Here is a 19,016-nt window from a genome sequence, read left to right as displayed (position 1 = left end):
TGATGATATGATGGCAGGTGAGGGATAAACAACTAAATATTAAAATGTTATTTACTTTATCGCTAAACAGTTGCTCGCCTAAAACTGGGGCCTTCTGATACAAAAGGTGCGATGGTATTTCCAGATCTAGACCAGATGTAAATACCAGGAAATAAAAGTTGGAGTTTTGATATTAAACCCAAATATCTTCAGTGTCCAACACAAACAACAGGAAAGGCCTCAGTTTGAGGTTCAAGCTGTGAATTTGACAAAAAAAGGGAACCTGAGAATGTCAACTTAGGCAAAGGTGATTTTCTAAATATGTTCATATTTAATCATTCATGATGCAGCACTCAGGGAGAACATACCAGAGACAGATACACAACAGGTAATTATTAACAGTGAAACCACATCAGAGTGGATTTTATTTAACAAGTCATGTTTGCAACAATCATTTACACAGGCACAATGTGGAACAACCCAAAATCCTTCAAGACTTTCACACAGTCCTTAAAGGGGCTGAACGTGTTCTTTCTTCACTGTAGCTCTTTGATTGAACTGGAGCTGATACGCTGCATTTTTCTGATGTCACCAAAGAACATGGGGGGAAAAAAGGCTAAAACCACATCTGTCAATCAAGTGTGTAGCTGGAAATATAACCCAGAGAAAAGGTCAGAATCAGCAGAAACTCCTGTGTGTGTCTGAACTCCAGCTAGTCTGTAATAATGATGTAAATCATGTCTGTAGTTCAGTCCTGGTGAACGCTTCCAGTGGAAATTACATTAGAGGAGGTACCAATAACAATCTCACATCCATCCAATAGAAATAAACAAGATACAAATATTTACACATTTCTCAGAAGAGACACATATTTCAAAATAAAACAACTTGTAAACATTTTCCCAGCATCTCACTGCTGATTGGACCAATTTATCAGCTGGTCAATATGAGCCTTTTACAGATCTATCGCTATCTGCGTTTGCCGATATTTAAACTAAATTTACAGGATAAACGATGCAGAGAATGTGTGTATTCACATTTTATGTTAAAAATTATGTTTATTTTCTCAATTCCTGTTCTTTACATTTGTATTTGCGCTTCTTCAATATATAAATGAGCGCTGATAAATCAGTATCGACATTTTTTTTCTCCCTAATCTCAGCATCGGCCCAAAAACCCACATGAGTCAGGCTGTGCTGTTGTAGTGGTTTAGGTGAAGCTGGGGAGTCGTCAGTCGACTGCAGCTGAGTTGTTGTCGTCTCATTGTTGTGAGACATCCTCCGGAGGAACTGAGCTTTCACTGTCTTCTTGTTCATTCAGAGGAGCCTCCTGGTGATTAATAATGAAAAACACCAAGAGAGTTAGATTTCCCTCATCAATTTAACAACAGGTTTCAATTCAAAGCGAGGATCACTGATTGGTTTACCGTCAGAGGTTTATAGATTCCCATCTGAAAACGACAGCAGACGACGTCGACCAGGAAGCCGATCATACTGTGGAGCATACCTGCGAGAGACAGAGACCCAGTTCACAGACACTGACGTTCATGAGCTCAGATGAGGTGAGAACAGGTTGGAGTTCTCTGTGGTTTTTATATAGAAGACGATGTTGAGTCTGCATCTGACAGAAATCCATAAATAATACATGCAGCAGGATTTATGGCTTTTTCCAGGCTGCTTTACTCTGTTTATGTAAGACTGAATGTCTGCTCTCATTAACTGAACTCTTCTTCTACAGTGACTCCATCACCACATGAGGAACAATGGTTACATGTGCTGCCTCTGTTTTCAGTTCACACAAGTATAAAAAGTAATTTGTTAGCTCCTTGTGGGACTGTTTGTGAGTGTGTTCCTATATTTTCACTTTGCTGGATCTTTCTCTTTCTGTAAGTTTCTGTGAGTGGATTTTCATATTGTAGATGAATTTATCAATTTCAAGCCAATGGCTGCTCAGAATATGGGAAAGTGTATAAGCAGCATTGTAAAACTAAAACCATCAGGCATTTTAGCTTCATTATAATAATAATAATTCCCTTCCATTCTAAATGCATCTGACAATGCATCTGAAAACGCACATCACATGACCATTCACATACACTGGGCATGTGTGTGCCAATGTAAACAGGAAGCAGATTCTCCTCCCTGCAGTCGATTGTTTAGATTTGTTTCTGCCCGTCCATACTACAACACAACATCTCAAACTGAAACTAGCAATAACAACAGCAGATATAAATGTAGCAACAGGGACGTGTTTTAAAACTAAAACATATAGGTGTGGCTGTTGCCTAAAGATACAAGCACAATCATCATAAGGCTCCAGTTTAGTCTGGTAAATATGCATCTGGTACTTGATGAAACATTATAGCAGATAAAACAGTTTATCTACCTGTGGTGGAGAAAATTCCTCCAACGATGCCACAGAGTCTGACGAGGAACTGCCAGAAAGGCATGTGCTGCTCGGTGACTCTCACCATCAGAGAACTGATATCATATTTCATAAAGATCCCTGAGACTCCATGGCTGCCTGCAGCATGGTTTATCGCTCGCTCCTGCAGAGGAACACAAACACATATTAACGCACTGGTAGATAGCACACAACACAAATACACAAACATGAGCAGAATTCAAACCTACCCGCTCTGTGACTGAGTATTGATGCGTCTCAGCAGAAATCTGGTACGTGTTCAGCTTGGTTGGCACGATGGTGATGAAGTACTGAAACATGTGGTTAGCTACGGAGAATTATCACAGCACCGTCAATAAAAAAGCATAAATGAAAAAAATAATTGATTTGTGTTTGATGCCACAGACGTACGCTCAGCAGAGATTTTCTCTGTGCCGTCCAGCGGGCTGATTATCCCAGGAATCGCTTCTCCAAAGGAGAGGTGGTCGATCCGGTGAGAGAAGTTATAAGCTGCAGCACAATGACGAGTCAGAACCGTTATCTTCAACATTTAATGTGTCACAGCACATTTTGTTAAAAATAAAAAACTCACAGTCATGGCTGACGAGAGCAGCTAGATGAGCGTGACCTCTGGGATGAGGGATGGACCTGTGGAGGAGTAGAAATATTATTTTTAGAATAAAGATCCAAATGACACTGATAAAACATGTTCAGGTTTAATTCTCATCTTCTGAGTAAATGCAACATATCTAATCACCACTACATTATTAACCCATCATTATGAGCGTGTTCATCACCAGACAGACACTTACTTGCCAACAGTGATGTGGAAGTTTCCTGCCACTTTGTTAACATACATATGTCCATGTATCCTGCAGGCGGTGAGGGAAGTGGGGCTGTCGTCACTGTGGGGAAAAGGAGAAACACAATGAGGAGGGAATTATTTATTAAAACTATAAAGGGAGGTTGAACACTTCCTTATCATTGTAATAATATTTTCCAACTTTAAAAAGGAAAAGAGAATATTTTAGGAGCTTGTACCTTTGATCAGGAGCAGGAGGATCTCCTTTTAAGGCAGCCTTGAAGATGACGTCCTGAAGAGCGTGCTCGACTCTCAGACGCTCCTGGATGTGCAGAAGAGTCCTGACGGAGACAGAAAGTTAGAGCTCACTTCGAATGAGAGGAAAGTCAAATGGTGAATCAGCATTTCAAATTCTAAATCAGTACAAATCAGGTGAAACCATACGGTACCAATGACTTTACTACTTTATATAGGTGGCAAATATATTTGGTGTGCTTTAGATTTACTGCTGCCACTTAATAAGAGCTGTAACAATGAATTAACAATAAATCAATAATTAACAGATTAATTGAACATTACAGTAATTTTCTAAATAAGATGCAAAACACTCTGTGGCTCCAGCTTCTCAAAAAACAACTTGTAGAATTTTTCTATGTTTTATAGACAAAACTATAAGCAAGTAATCAATACAATAGTATTGATTACTTGGTCCAGGATATTATAGGTACAACAAGTTTGATTCTTACATGTGCCACAATCTCTGATGTGGAGAGAGTTCAAAGTTTACCTAGAAAGGAAAAAGAAATTGTGAGACAAGTATAAAGAAGCTTTAAGAATTGAATACAAATTATTAAATAGAGTCGTAATGGAGTTTAACACTTTTTCTCCTCGTCTTTATTGTTGAGTGATGTAAATGTAGGAGCTCGAACTCACTGGTTCATATTTTAAACCATCAGATGCGACCATGGTTTCTGCCAGATCCAGGACATCTGCACCAATATCTAAACACAAGCATTAAAAACACATCATCATACTTTCTCTTCTAAACTAAGTGACAATGAAACCGAAGATGTTTGTACTTACATTGACATCTCATAGCAACTGTGATGTCTACATTGATCCTGAGTTTACTGTAAATGAAGAGCAGATGCAAAAGTGTCCATTTACCATTTATCATAAACACCAAGTTAAAACTAACACAGATGAACAGTCCTGCAAGGATTATTTTGAAGGATGTTGTCTGTACTGCTGGTGAACTGTACTGCACTAAACACCCAACCCATTCAAATAATTTTATATTAATTTCATAATAAAATAAAACAACAACAATAATAATAATAATAATAACAATAATAACAACGTGTGTGTGTCTCACCTGCTGTAGTCTTTGTCCACCTCGTACTCGTATCTCATCCACGTCCTCGTGTACACAAAGAACTCCAGGATGGCGAGAACAGCCATGAGGGTGAAGGCGATCAGAGACACTGCGGAGGGGACACACACACACACACACACACACACACACACACACACACACACACACACACACACACACACACACACACACACACACACACACAGGGGACATTACACTCAGTCCATGGACACTACAGCTGTGTCTGTGGTCTGTTGTGTGTCTGTGGTCTGTTGTGTTTTATTTTCTGGTTGTCTATTGTGGTGTCTGTCATCTGCTGTGTATCTGCCATCTGTTGTGGTGAATCTGTTGTGTGTCTGTGGGTTGTTATGTTGTCTGTCGTGTGTTTGTCATGTGTCTTGAGTTGTGTGTCTGTTGTGTCTGTGTAGTGTGCCTGTTGTGTGTCCGTGGTCTGTTGTGGTGTATCTGTTGTGTGTCTGTTGGGGTGTATCTGCTTTGTGTCTGTAGTATGTCTGCAGTGTGTCTGGGTTGTGTAGTGTGTCTGTAGTGTGTCAGTAGTGTGTCTGTTGTGGTGGGTCAGTGTAGTGTCTGTGTTGTGTGTCTGTGTTGATTGTCTGTTGTATGTCTGTAGTGTGTCTGGGTTGTGTAGTGTATCTGTAGTGTGTCAGTAGTGTGTCTGTTGTGGTGGGTCAGTGTTGCGTCTGTTTTGTGTCTCTGCTGTGGTGTCTGTTGTGGTGTCTCTGTGGTGTATCTGTAATGTGTCTCTGTGATGTATCTGTAGTGTGTCTGTACCTGTCCCGCCGCTGGCTGTGGACTCCACGTAGCTCTCCGGGACTTTGGGGAACGCGTCCAGCTCTTTGACCAGAGTCAGAGTTTTCTTCTTCGTGAGTCTCCTCATGTCGCAGCTTGAGCTCAACGATCCTCTGAGACTCTGGTTGTTCGGGACGAGCTGAGATCAATAAAGTTCAGTTTGAACGTTTGACCATGACAACAACCGAGCTAACCGTTAGCACCAGCTAGCTTAGCAGGCTAGAACATGGCGGAGGTTAAATGAAACATGGTTGTATTGTTTGTTAAAGGGTTAATTATCCATGTTGACTTTATATTTACAGTCTATGAGATCAGGAGAAAACACCGAACCTGGAGTATCCGGTCATGTGACGTGGAGGTCACTGTGACGTTTGACCTCGTTGTCTGGAAAAACTGCTCCCATCCGGACTTAGCGCCCTCTGGTGGTTGTAGACGAACTGCCAACACCAATTCATGGCTTTTAACGTGATTTTTGAAACCAGGAGAAAATCTTTGTGGAGCATAATAACAATGATTTCATGCAATTTCGGAATTTTGATGGTTTGTTTTAGATTCCAGGTTCCAGAGTTCTCTGGAGGAAGTTTCCTTTTGTAGTTTAACTTGGTAACTCGGCAGGATTATGCTATAAAGAAATAAACATTTGAGTTTATCTAACCAACCAGTTATTTTCTCCTTATTACAGAGTTCTGAGTCAAATAAATGTTTCTATTTATGTCACATCTGTGCTATTTAAGCGTCTGTATTTTACCTCAGCACCCAGACAAGTGTGGAGATCAATTATGTATTATTAGGGCCCGAGCACCTCCGGTGGGAGGCCCTATTGTATTTCGAAGGATTTCTCCCATGTGCAATGTTTCCTGTGGTGCTGTAAACTGACCTGCTGCAACTGATGCTGTCACTCATCTGTCATAATCACCATGCATGGTTATTTACATGGTTTTATTCTAACAAGTACTTTTTTTTGCTTTTGGAACAATTATGGCTAAAATATGATATTGAGAATTGCATCTAAATTGTATTTGATGTCTGTAAATCACCTTGTGACCCTTTTGTGTCTCATTAAAGGTCCTACTTCTTCTAACCTGTTAAAGGCCTCATCCAGATCTTCACAGTCACAGCAGCATCCGTACTGGTAGATATCACACTCGCAGCAGCACATGGGATCATCTGGCTCTGGAGGCTTTAACTTCTCCCATTTCATTATGGCTTCCTGAAGTTCACAGGGCAACTTCGTTCTCTGGAGCGATGCACAAATGAACTACACCATTAAAACAAACTATTAGTGCAGGGAACATATCTATGGAAATGTACTGACAGAATCTATAACACAAAAACACACACACACGATCTATAACTTTGAAAAACGCACATATATACATACATATCAACATATATATAGGAGCAATTATCGTAATTATAGAGGGTTTACTTTACATCTGAATTGGCAGCAACATTTCATCTATCTTACTGTCTATAATGATATAAAACCACTTATCAATTAAAAGCAACTAATTAGGGCCCGAGCACCGAACGGTGGGAGGCCCTATTGATCGCTCTCTCCACTAACTGCAACAGGCTTCAAAATGCCTGTGCTCGGGCCCGTTAGTGCTACAACATAGCCCTAGTTCTAATTATTTTCTTTTTCTTAGGGTTATTCTCACAAGGCACGTCCAGTCATTTCTTTCTAATGAGGAACATAAATGCACACTCATCATTTCATCAGGAGCGAACCTCAACGTTTCTGGTCATTTTAAATGTAATTTCTATCACTTTGCATCCTTGTTTTATTTTCTGTTGGAACATTAACAGGTTCAGTTTGTAATAACAGTTGTTACATCACACCTTTTTAAACTGAAGGACAGTTTATCGAAGATATTATTCACCTGTGTAAAACACATTTGTCAAGCACCAGTAATTATTCTCACTTTCATCTGGCTAGATAGATATTCCACTGATTAAGTATATCACACAAAAACACAAACACATTCCGGTTGAAATCAGAGTGTGAACAGAAAATATGACAGAAATAACAAATTAAGCCTATTTTGGATTTGGATTTAGGATTTTCCTCTTAAAACCATAACTGCATCTTTAATCAGTGCCATTGAAGCAGAGTGGTCGGATCATTCACTCACACAAAGTGGTTTCCATCTCAAAGAGCAAATCTATAGTGTCCTTAAAAAGTTTTCTGTATCAGAAACACAGATAACTGTACCAGTGAACCTAGTATCCGACCTCCCTGAGATGGAAGAGGAAACAGAATTTTTTTGGGCAAGAAACAGGAGATAAAACTCTGCTGAGATCATTGGATGTAACAGAGGTCCATAGAATAATAATGCTGTGACAATATTATCACCACAACAACAGTATTAACTACTTGCACACTAAGTATTATGCAGAGAAAACATTCACTTTCAAGTTACTTAAAGTGCATCTCTTCAAACAGAAATGCTTTCGAACAAATAAGGAGTGAGGGCTTTTACTCTGGTGTCAATAAGACATATGTATCCATAGTGACAAACTGTACAACTTCAAGTATTATGTGCATTATTTCAGTGCTGTGTAGGCAAAAAACAAACAAGCATGGCAAGCATCCTCAGAGACAGTTCACAGCCACCTCGACCATCAAGGCTGTGAAGCTCTTTCCAACAAATACATCAAGTTTGACCGGAAAAATGAGCAATTATCATGAAGACCAACATAAATACAACACGACCTCCTGCTAAAATCGCTTGAAGCTCAACTTCAAGTGACTGAAATCCATTCAAAGTGTTCGTTCTATTCCGCAGGTACAGAGTCAGGTCCTTCGTCCTGTAAGACGGCCATCTCTGGGACGTCGGAGGTGGGCGTGTCAGGCGGCTCTTGAGAGAGATCTTCGGAGCATCTGCTCACAGTGGGTGAGATCACATCTGGACTCGTGTCACACGACTCTGTGCTCTGCTCCGAGGTGGCCGTTGTGATCGTTGTGGGGACACTGGGGGGAACTGGGTCAAAGTCGTCATCGTCGTCCTCCGGAATCGGTGACTCGTGGATATCTAGATATTTCAGACATGAAATTTGGTTGAACTGAATTGGAGGAGTGGATCGTTGGTATGAAAAATGAAAATGTTAACTCACTGCTGAAAGCTTCTGGGTACTGTTTAGCGATCTTCCCTTTAAGTGTCCTGGGGAAGCAAAGGAGACGAATAATCAGAGATCGTATTTGTGTGTGTGTGTGTGTGTGTGTGTGTGTGTGTGTGTGTGTGTGTGTGTGTGTGTGTGTGTGTGTGTGTGTGTGTGTGTGTGTGTGTGTCTGTGTGTGTTTCCCCTGGTGGGGTAGCGTTTACCTGATCCGTCTGAAGACGCTGTCCAGATCTTTCTTCATCTCCACAAGTGTTCGTGTGTGGAGCAGGAAGCGCTCGTTCATCTGCTGCAGTCGCACATTTGACAGCCCGTTGAAGTTGATCAGCATTTCGTTGGTTTTCTCAAAGCGGTCGAGCCTGTTTCCGCAATTAATCAGCAAAACAACAAGAATCTTCAGGGGCCAGTTTGCAATGAGGAAGGGACACGGCAGCATCACTGTCATATACAGTGTGAGGCCCTGTTCAGACCTGGTGATACCGTCCATCCGGAGCGATCCAATCACAAATTATCACAAAGAAAATAATCATCTGGCAAAGAGCCAATCGTGTTCTTTTTGACCAAGTCTGAGTTTACAAAGGTTTCTGATGGCTGTGTGTGTGTGTGTGTGTGTGTGTGTGTGTGTGTGTGTGTGTGTGTGTGTGTGTGTGTCAGTACTAGTGAGTAAGTTAGTAAGGATTTGTGTTCACATAGCGGTGATCAGACCTAAAGAAGCTCTGAAGATGCGATTGGGTGCATTCAGATCTGTACATAGAGCTGACCCCTTGTGACTGGATCCCTCAGGACGGATGTTAATACCAGGTCTGAACGAGGTCTAACCAGCACATGTTATATGCATTGATAAGAGGAAGCAGGAGTGACACGTGACGCTCATCAGATGACACCAACACTCACATGTGTCTCTGAGCCTGGATGATGGCGTTGACGTCCTCGGAGTTGACCATGCTCAGCATCCTGCCGCAGAACACACCGGAGGCTGTGGGCTCCTCCATGATGACGATCCAGAGGAAAAACCTGGGAATACAACCCTGAAGTCAGACATGTGAGAGTGGTATTAACACCATGAGAGGACTGAATGAAACCACGTGTGCAGCGTCATTAGAAGCTGAAGTCAGTGCTGATGTCAGTGCTGATGTCTGCATTAAAAGTAACTGTAGTTTTAAACAGACACGTTATTAAACTTCACATCTTCTCCAGGGACTCGGACATTTTCATTACAGCAGCTTGAATCGATGAGTCACTTCATTAAAAGCCGGGACGAGTGATAGATAACACGGATATAATCCCCGTTAGCTTCCGAGCTAAAATAACAAGCAGAGCAACAGTCATGTTACCTTCTTCCTCTGGTTAGCGACCGTTTCCTCTCTCTGTGATTATTATAAATCTACATCTGCAGAAAACAGCTGACAGCTGACGAGAAACAACAACAAAGCACATCCTCGTTTCTGCACTTCCGGTCACAGGACGAACGTTTCCGGGGCTTTTTTCTTTTTTTCTTTCCTTTTCTTTTCTTTATTTAAAACTGCGCAAATTACAAATGCGCATTTTAACAATATTTAATTCGTTGTTATCGACAACAACAACGATACGGTGGTCACTTCCCACCGAAAGATAAAAACGGTGTTCTTGTTAAACATATAAAACATTAGAATTTCAAATTGCATTAAATATTATACAAAGTAATATACATTTTTATTTTCTTTATTCCAGAATATCTATTCATTATAGACAACTAGACGTATAGTTCAAATGTAGATAATATTTTTTTAATTTAGGACCTGAATATAGGTCAAAATAATATAAACTATGTATAATTGTCCAAATATACATATTTAGAGAGAACTACGTAAATCTAATCACAAATAATATTTGAAATGTGCTACATTCATGAATAGGTAACATCCAAAAAACAGTGTTAAAGCATCCCAGTGTTAAAGCACCCCGCCGAAAAAACATTTGTTCTTATTTCATCAGCCCATAAAGTTTTAGAATAGTACAGTAATATTCATTGTATGTATTTTGACTGGACTACATGGATAATAGACTATAATGATGCTTATCATTATATTATCAGATATAATGCTTCATACATTATGAGCTCATGGACTTGCTGTGAATTTCCATATTGATTGATGGGTTTTTATCATTTGTTTAAAACATGGGTGACAGTTTTGCACTTGATCCTTCAAGTCTTTTTCAAATGTTAAATGTTTAAATTTTGAATCCAAGACTGAAACCTAAGAGGTTGTACAGATCAAACCAAACCTCCAGCACTTTTTTATGAACACATTCACTTTCATGAAAATGAAAGATAACACTACCTTGAAAGTTCAAGCCGTATTTCTGTTTAAATTTAAAGCAAAGGGATTATGGGGAATAATTACCCTAAAATAAAGTGAGTACTGTGCAAGGTACATATGAACATAATCCTCACAAAAACTTTTATATGGAATATCTTCTCTGAAATGTTGTAAATTTACTTTAACTTTGTTACATAACCTTATATCAGACATTAATACTCACATACTGAAAGTAGATGTTCTCAAAAGAAGTAAATCATTCCAATCATGAATTTATGGATGATTGGATCTCATGTTTATCCACCCACCTCATAGCAATAACCTCAGTAATTTCATGTTTCCAGAAAACTCACAAAATTGGTTTTATTAAGGGACATGTAAAAAAAGTACATGATTTATAAAAAATACAAAACTGCTTTATCTAACTGGTAAGCTAAGTAAATGCATAGCAACAGTACATGCAAGTCTACAGTTAGATATCCTACTGTTCTTGAACATTTTTAAGCTAAAGGCTAAACAGGGGAGAAGTACAGTTCGGCTGCAATCTATCATTTCTCTCAGTCTATAGGATACAGATCCAAAATGATGATACAGAATAAGTTAGGTTGCACGCAACTCAACCGATGAGTAAATAAATACTTAACATCATTTCACAAATATTGACAACCGGTAATTCAACGCAACGTTAAACAGAGCCTGCGTGAGAATTACATTCGATTTCTGATGTACAAAAACCATGCTACGCAAAAGCTAAAGAAGAGAAGAATTCATAGTATTACACTTCTAAGCAGGGACGCAGTGATACAAATAAATATGAAATAAATAAATAACTAATCCCATATATGAGCCACGTGGCTCGCCCAACCCCTTATGTACAGAACACACCCTCTGCTCCCAACTACAACATCACAGGTATGAAATTTCATATTAGTGTTGGTTTTTAGAATACCATAAACATACATATAAATGACCTCGGACAAGCACAAGTGTCCATAGAAAACCTGCATTGATTTGACATTGGGTGAATTTCAATGTGCTTTGGCTTTCATTTGATAAATAAAGTAATATTAGGCTATATATCACAACACATGTGTGGTATATAAGAGGCAATGGCATAGAATTTCAGCTTGTATAAAGTTTTTTACCGTATACTGACCCAGGAATGAGGAAAAACACTGATGCTGATATTGCTGAATGACTATAGACCGATTGTTTGTTTTGCTGTCGTATTGTGTGGTATTATTGTTATTATGCAAAGAGATTTCTATTTTTCCTTTTTTTACATACAAAAATAAGTTAAAAATCCAGAGAAATGGATCCAAAAAAATAAAAGTAAGATTTACAGTTTATATAAGGCCATGCAATTTTCGTAGACTCATGCATCAGATCGTTAGGTCTTTTGGATGAGTGGCTTGCCATTCATGCAAAATGCACTATGTGTTGCTCAGGCCACGATAAATATAGCTACTGTCCCTTTTTGTTCCTTAATACCAATCCAAAATTAACACTAGCACTGTCTGTAACACATAATTAAGGCTGGTGTATTTGCTGTTGAAGCTGTGAATAGGCCTCGTTTCAATGGGACCACAAATGTATTTGCACACAGAGACGCTAATCCAGTTTACAAACACAAATGCTTTGATAGGAGTGAATGTGAATAGAGACAAACACAAGGGCTACTGTACAGGTCTGTGCTCCATCAGTGTAAAGTGTCATTCATTCCAAAACGAGATATCCACCATCAAAAGGAAAGAGCCATCTACTCGGAGTATAGAGAAAATCTAAACAAGCTTATAAAATATCCACAATGAGAATGATTTCAGTTGCATGTTCGAAATGTTGAGTGATGAATTTCAAGTAGCACCCTTTTCTGTGAGCCGGTGGATCTATTGCGTTTTGGAATAAAATCTTTAGATGTACCAGCGAACAAGAGCTCCAGCATTTCAATCGAAAGTAGATCAAAAACACAGCGGATGATGATCCGCATCAGAATGGTAAGAATATTAAATACAAACGAAAAAAGAGAGACAAAGTGGAAACACAACAGTTCATAAGTTACAGTTTAAACATAATAAACAAATCTCCAACACCATTGTGGAGAAGACCAAAGGATTTTCAGCTGCTTTGTGACTGAAGGCGATCTGAGGCAACTTCTTTCTGTGAGTGCTCGAGAGAAAAAAAACAGAACCCCGAGATTTCTTCAGAGATTTGTGCAAAGGGAGGGACGGGGGGTTTGAATTTACCACCCTGCCTCTGCCGCCACCACTACGCCCCTGGTTGGAGGTGTTGTCATGGTAACGCATAGCTGAGCCGGCTCTGCGTTTTCCTCACAAGTTGGAATTTCCTTCACTTCCTCTTCCGCCTGGGATTTTCCCCCTTCGACATCCGCTCCCCCCTGGCCTTCCTCTACCTCCACCTCTTCCTCCTCTTCCTCGTCCTCCTCCTCGTCTTCTTCCTCCTCCTCCTCCTCCTGTTGCTGCTGCTGTCGCTGTTTCTTGCGGCAGCACGGCTTGAACAAATGTGGGTCGATGAGCACCTCTCCAAAGCGACCCTTGTAGATGATTCCACAGCAAACTTTTTGCCTACACAGAACACAATAGACTAATGAGTGAATGAAGCAGGAGAAACCTTCCATCTACAGTCCTTCATTAACATGCATTAACAGTGTGACTCTGCAAATATCCAAAGAGTAAAATTGCCATTTAATGATGCTTGACATTATTAAATAACTATTGAACTGATGTGACAGACAACATCTACAGTTTTAAGCTTTTGACTCGCTGGTCAGGTGGAAGATGTCACCAAACTATAAACATGAGAAATATTGGTGGGGCGATGCACACCCTGCGTGTGCTGTATAGACTCCATTCAGTCAATGCAAAAAAATTTTATATTTTAATATTCCCTCTTCATTCCTAAAGCTACAAGTCATGTCTATAGAGCTATGGGATGCAGAGATACCTTGAAACATTTAATTTGAACTATGCATGACATGTGGGTGGACTACTGATGTGTAGAGGCTTTAAGAAATTTTCCTTTTCACAATGTGAATATGTAGTAAATGCACAAAAATGGCTCCTTGACAAAAATTGCTTCTTGATTTTCTTTATGTGTGTGTAACATAAAATGTAAAAAAAATGCTGGTGTGTTGTTTTAAATCCTAAATGAGTCTGTACAACAAAGATGTACCACTGCTTCACCGTGTGTTTTACCTCTTCCAGTAGGTGAGGTCCAGGAAGGAGAAAACTGGGGAGCGGCTGGAACCTGGGCTGAGCTCAGTGTCAGAGCCGTCATCCGACAGGTTGCTGTAGCTGGGAGACTGAGCGGGAGAGGCACTGGAGGTGGTGCTGTGAGCATCGGAATCTGGTGAGCAGATTATTAGGTGTTAGACATGTAGAGTGTATGACAAGGCATTTTGAATATGAGATGAGTGACTGCTATTAAAGTAAATGCCCCACAAAAAAAATAAATAATCACAACTCACTGTTTCTTTTAAGCTCTTTCTGCAGCCTGCTGATCTGACTCGGCCGAGCTTTCTTAGAGATGGACTTTATTTTCTTGGGCCTGGAGGTTATTTTTAAACTGGGACCTCCCCTGGCATCTACAACCTGTGCAGAGGGGTGGAGAAATGTTCAATGACTGAATATGCTTGAATGATTCTGGTATTTTATCATGACCCAGCAGCAGCTCACAGATTCACACTCACATGGTTCCAGTTCTTCTTGGTTCCCACAGGAAGCTTTTTCCATCGTTTCACCAGCAGCACACAGGCATTGCAGATCTCTCCAGATCTCGTTTCACTCAACCTGTGAGAGGATTACACATCATGAGTGGGAAATGTTTTTCTATCAATGAGATGCGTTAAAGACCACGTGCTTAGGTGTGTCACCTACCCGAAGCAGCTCCTGAACTCCTTCTCATAGCGCTTACTGTCCGTGAAACGAGAGCTGGAAGACTTTGCACGGCAGATGCAGCAGCCGTCCAGACTCCTGTACATTTTCGGCTTGTGAAAGCCAAACATCTGCGAGCAGAAAACAGACAAATCCATAAATTAAAGAAGCACCAGCATCCCCGGACTCTGATCCGCGGCGTCAGCTGCATCATGTTTCCCGCAGCAGCGGCATCAGCCTCGTGTCTCAGATCAGACGTGGTGTTTTATTGTGCAGATTAGCCACATGTGAATGAATGAATATTAAAATGTAAATACGGAGTGCTTTGGTCACGGTTTGGAGATTTAAAAACATCCAGGGAAAGCGATTTTGTTGGAGCATCTCTCCGCTCTGACCCACATGAGGGAAGTAGGTCAACAGTCAGACAGCGTGTCAGACAGATCATGTCACCACGCTGCGCACAGGACGCACGCCCCGTTTAAGGAAACTCAAAATACAACATTTAGTCTGAGCCTCCAGGCTGCAGAGGATAATTATCATGGTTGAAATCAAGATTATATGAATGCAATGTTGTTCTGCAAGAGAAATGGGATGAATGTGTTCGAGGAATAAAACTAAATCACTCGAGATGCAGCGAGATGCGCAGATTATGCAGCGGAATAAGGTTTTATGTTGCTAGGCAAAATATATTCTGCACAGCACATGTGGACCTGAACTGCGGCAAAACTGCGAGCCGCGCCCCCCAGACTGGTTTTTTTTCTTCTTGCCATCAGTCCTCGGGGTCTTCTGACAGTGCGGTGCCACAGAGAGCAGACAGAGAGCAGGGGAAACCACAGACCTCCCACTCCCATGCTTTTATCACATACTGTAGTTTAAAAGGTTGGAAAGGTGGTGGAGAAGGTGAGAAGTGCAGAAAAACAGGCTCCTGGTGGTGGAAGGCATAAGTGCAAGTATTTAAAAAAAAAAAATACACTGGGTGAGAATGGAATACCACAGTGAAAACTTGTCCAACAACATCATGGTCAAGCTTCATTAGCTTTAAATTTACCAGGTAAAAACTGAACTTGACATTAAAACCAAGAGACTGCAGCAGCATGAGCAATATGGCCAAAAATTATCGCGATAAATATCAGATAATCCTTATTAAAGTTGAACGATTTTTGCTCCTTAGTGAAGGTTGTACTTTTTAACTCTAACTCTTTATGTACAGAGAATGAAAAGCACTTGATAAACAGTGAAACTTTTTATAAATCTGAGGGAGATCAATCATGTGCAATACCTGCTCACTGCATACACACACACACACACACACACACACACACACACCTCAACAATCCACAAGCAATATATATATTTTTTTATATTGATGAAAATTATACTATACAAATAACTATTGATACCGTTTTACTGCCCAGCTATAAAACAGAAGAGAGATTGCAACATAAGTCAGAATGGGCTTTATTTGCCATGTATGAGTACACATACTAGGCATCTTGTGTAGTAGCAGCATTCAGTGTACTAACACAAATAGACAATTAACAACAGACTACCAGAACTAGCAAGAAAAAACATGACCACTATGTGCAATAGAGAAACTGTACAAGACAGGAGTGCAATGGGAAACAAAATGTGCAAGGGTGGAGAATAAACATTTAAATAGTAATTATTATCAGAGGAGAAAGATGCTCAAAGAAATATGATCAATAACATACAGGTTACTTATATGGGGTAGTTGAAAGGTGCATAGTGCAAAGTTGCGGGATCAAGTGTGGGTCATTATTTACAGGATATATATATATATATATATATATATATATATATATATATCTACACACACACTGAATCTCATGATGGTAGTGCATTTGTATAATGTACAGTATATACAGTGTGCTTAGATTTATATTTTTTATTATTTATGTGTACACGTAAATCTGAATTGAGTGACAGTATAATAAATAAATAATTGACACTGTATGCCTGGTTAAGTGTTCAGAGTAATGAGTAATATGGATCGTTAACATACAGGTTCATTATATGGGGTAGGTATAATAAAAAAAGATCAAATATAAAAGGACAACCAATCAATAATAAAACAATGCATTTATATGATCAGAAGGGTGATAAAATGGAAACATAAATTAACCTATGTTGATAATTTTTATAGATGTAATTTTGTAGGCGATATTTAATAAAAGCAACCATGTGCATATATTCTAGAATATTTTTAAGGGGCCTTCGGGTGAGTCCTCTGTCCGCGGCAGACGATCTCTGCAGCAGAATACAGTACGTGACGTAACTCAACATGGCAACACACTTCAAAGGCGGAGGTGGCGTGGAGAAGGGGGTGTGATGCGATTTCTCCGCAAAAAACTGCAGCATTCGCGTCGAAAGTGTAAAAATTGCTCTGGAAAGCGGCGCAGACTGTTGCAAACGACGCGCCCGCTCCCCCCCACGAGATCAAAGCACGCAGCGAGTAACGCACTTGCCTCCATCGAAGTGCGAGTCGCCAGTTTTCGCCGCCCACTCCGGCGAGGAAGCATGGCTCTCCACACGACCTGCTTCATGCGCACCCATTTTATGATCCCAGTCCTCAGCTCGACGATGGCCGACTTTTCCTGCGCCAACTTTCACGTAGTCACATCAACTCACACCGACACGATTCTTACGTTTAAAAAAAACGGCTTTTAATGCGATCGAGGAGAGAAAGTAGTTCGCGGGGAATTGTGTACTTTGATCTTTACTCTTTGTTATTCCGGAGCCGCGTCGCCGCAACAGTCCAACTACATGTGCACCGAGTTCAAAGCGGCGAGTCGCAGTTTAAACCGCTTTCTAACGCAATAAAAAAAATCATCTTCAAACCGGGTCGAGTTTAACGAAGCGTGTGTTGATAGTAAACAGTTGGTGTTTCCTGTTTTGTTGACAGCAGCGACCCGCGTGCTGAGACGTATCTCCGCTCCGAGTGGGCGTGAGAGCAACTTGGTTTATTTGGCCGGTGAAGATGTGTAAGCCGCCGGCAGCCGCCGTGCACACGCACCGTGCACCACCACGCGTTATTTAACATGAAGTTTAAATAACCGCACTACCACCACACATGTTGGTCACATCCGAACCGGCGATTAGAGACGAACGCGCCGAAGCGACCGACAACAACAACAGCCCCTGCTCCTCCTCACGCGTGCACACGGAGGCCATTCTGCCGCGGTTTCACGCATGTTTGCGGGTTTCTCCCGCATCTCCTGCGCTGACTTTACGCGTTTGTAAGGTGGACGTGCACGTGGAGCCGAGCACCCGGCGGCCGCTGCAGCAGGCCCCGAACACACCGATTGTTCCCAGACAAGTGGAAGCTTGTTTTCAGTACACATGTGAAAGCTCCGCGGGGACTTTAACCTCCTCCAGAAGCGACACAACTACACACTTTCGCAACAAAATGGCGTCATTCTTTACCTTGTTCTGCGTCGCGTCCGACCGAGTCAAAGTGCAGCTCCGTGTGGTCGCGATGGGACTGTTATTGAAATCAAGCCGTACCAGTAACCCGCTCTCTTGTTGATGTCTGCGCCTGTGGACGGGACTGGAGAGTTGTGGACAGCACTGCGCATGCGTCGTATCCACACCTCCATTTCAGAGCGGAGCAGGAGGCTCTTTTCCTTTTCTTCAATCAAACCATTTACATAAACGACGTGTGACGTGGGCGTGCGTCTGCATTCTGCTGCCCTTATAAGGATGGGAACATTGCGCGGGAACAGGGGGCTCGGCCCCGGTTGCTATGGCGCATTGGAGAATGTAAGCAGAGGGGCGGGGCCTGTGGTTTTACTACACAGCGCCAGATGGCCCGTCTGGAGGACCAAGGTTTTTAGGAAGCGTCTCGCACGAAGATGCGCTTTGTTGGTTTCTATTGCGTGACAACGGAGCCGATTAGTGGAGAATAGAGTGAGGCTGAAACATGGGGTCTCCATCCAGTGGTCGGCGGAGGACCCGCAGGCAGCCAGCGAGCCCCCCACGTAACCACATAGTGTATAGAAGCACGTAAACAACACTGTGTGATGACACCGCTGGAACGAGTCTGTCCATTGGTGGGATTTAGCGTAGTACATTTACTACTGTGCCCGAACACGAATATTTATATTTATATTTATATTTATATTATATTATAACACATATCATAACATAACATATTATAATATAACATAATATACTCTTCTATAACATTACATTACATTATATTATATCACATACCATTATATTATATTATAACGTAACATATTCTATATTATTCTATTCTTACATTATATTATATCATATATTAAATTCTAATTTTTTATTTCTACTTCACGGTCAAT

At 40.9% G+C, this 19,016-nt stretch overlaps 3 protein-coding genes across 5 annotated transcripts; all 3 read right to left on the bottom strand.

Moving 5' to 3' along the window:
- Nucleotides 1-1,122: 1,122 nt before the first annotated feature.
- Nucleotides 1,123-5,725, bottom strand: LOC117763524 (endoplasmic reticulum-Golgi intermediate compartment protein 2-like). Of its 2 annotated transcripts, none has more exons than XM_034588713.1 (14): nt 5,670-5,725; nt 5,352-5,508; nt 4,560-4,668; nt 4,268-4,314; nt 4,118-4,185; nt 3,931-3,971; nt 3,424-3,525; nt 3,195-3,287; nt 2,975-3,030; nt 2,794-2,892; nt 2,613-2,710; nt 2,365-2,527; nt 1,406-1,485; nt 1,123-1,308 (listed from the first exon to the last, which is right to left on the bottom strand). In XM_034588713.1, the coding sequence occupies exons 2-14, from the start codon at nt 5,455-5,457 to the stop codon at nt 1,240-1,242; spliced, it is 1,131 nt and encodes a 376-aa protein (XP_034444604.1). In that variant the 5' UTR covers nt 5,458-5,508; nt 5,670-5,725; the 3' UTR covers nt 1,123-1,239. The 2 variants fall into 2 exon arrangements, with proteins under 2 accessions (XP_034444604.1, XP_034444605.1); XM_034588714.1 differs by having other exon boundaries at nt 5,700-5,718.
- A 1,493-nt stretch (nt 5,726-7,218) lies between these two features.
- kxd1 (KxDL motif containing 1) lies at nt 7,219-9,965 on the bottom strand. 2 transcript variants are annotated; one of them, XM_034588718.1, is made up of 5 exons: nt 9,823-9,965; nt 9,384-9,510; nt 8,696-8,848; nt 8,487-8,533; nt 7,219-8,404 (listed from the first exon to the last, which is right to left on the bottom strand). In XM_034588718.1, exons 2-5 carry the CDS (start codon nt 9,479-9,481, stop codon nt 8,148-8,150), a joined length of 555 nt encoding a protein of 184 aa, XP_034444609.1. In that variant the 5' UTR covers nt 9,482-9,510; nt 9,823-9,965; the 3' UTR covers nt 7,219-8,147. The 2 variants fall into 2 exon arrangements, with proteins under 2 accessions (XP_034444609.1, XP_034444610.1); XM_034588719.1 differs by having other exon boundaries at nt 9,384-9,502; nt 9,822-9,953.
- A 1,161-nt stretch (nt 9,966-11,126) lies between these two features.
- sinhcaf (SIN3-HDAC complex associated factor) lies at nt 11,127-18,332 on the bottom strand. Its single transcript, XM_034588716.1, has 6 exons — nt 18,124-18,332; nt 14,683-14,810; nt 14,496-14,595; nt 14,274-14,397; nt 14,002-14,152; nt 11,127-13,371 (listed from the first exon to the last, which is right to left on the bottom strand). The coding sequence occupies exons 2-6, from the start codon at nt 14,808-14,810 to the stop codon at nt 13,029-13,031; spliced, it is 846 nt and encodes a 281-aa protein (XP_034444607.1). The 5' UTR covers nt 18,124-18,332; the 3' UTR covers nt 11,127-13,028.
- Nucleotides 18,333-19,016: the final 684 nt, after the last annotated feature.

The sequence above is a fragment of the Hippoglossus hippoglossus genome, chromosome 6, assembly GCF_009819705.1.
Source record: "Hippoglossus hippoglossus isolate fHipHip1 chromosome 6, fHipHip1.pri, whole genome shotgun sequence".
Classification (NCBI taxonomy): Eukaryota; Metazoa; Chordata; class Actinopteri; order Pleuronectiformes; family Pleuronectidae; genus Hippoglossus; species Hippoglossus hippoglossus.
This window is presented reverse-complemented; position numbering and strand designations above follow the sequence as displayed.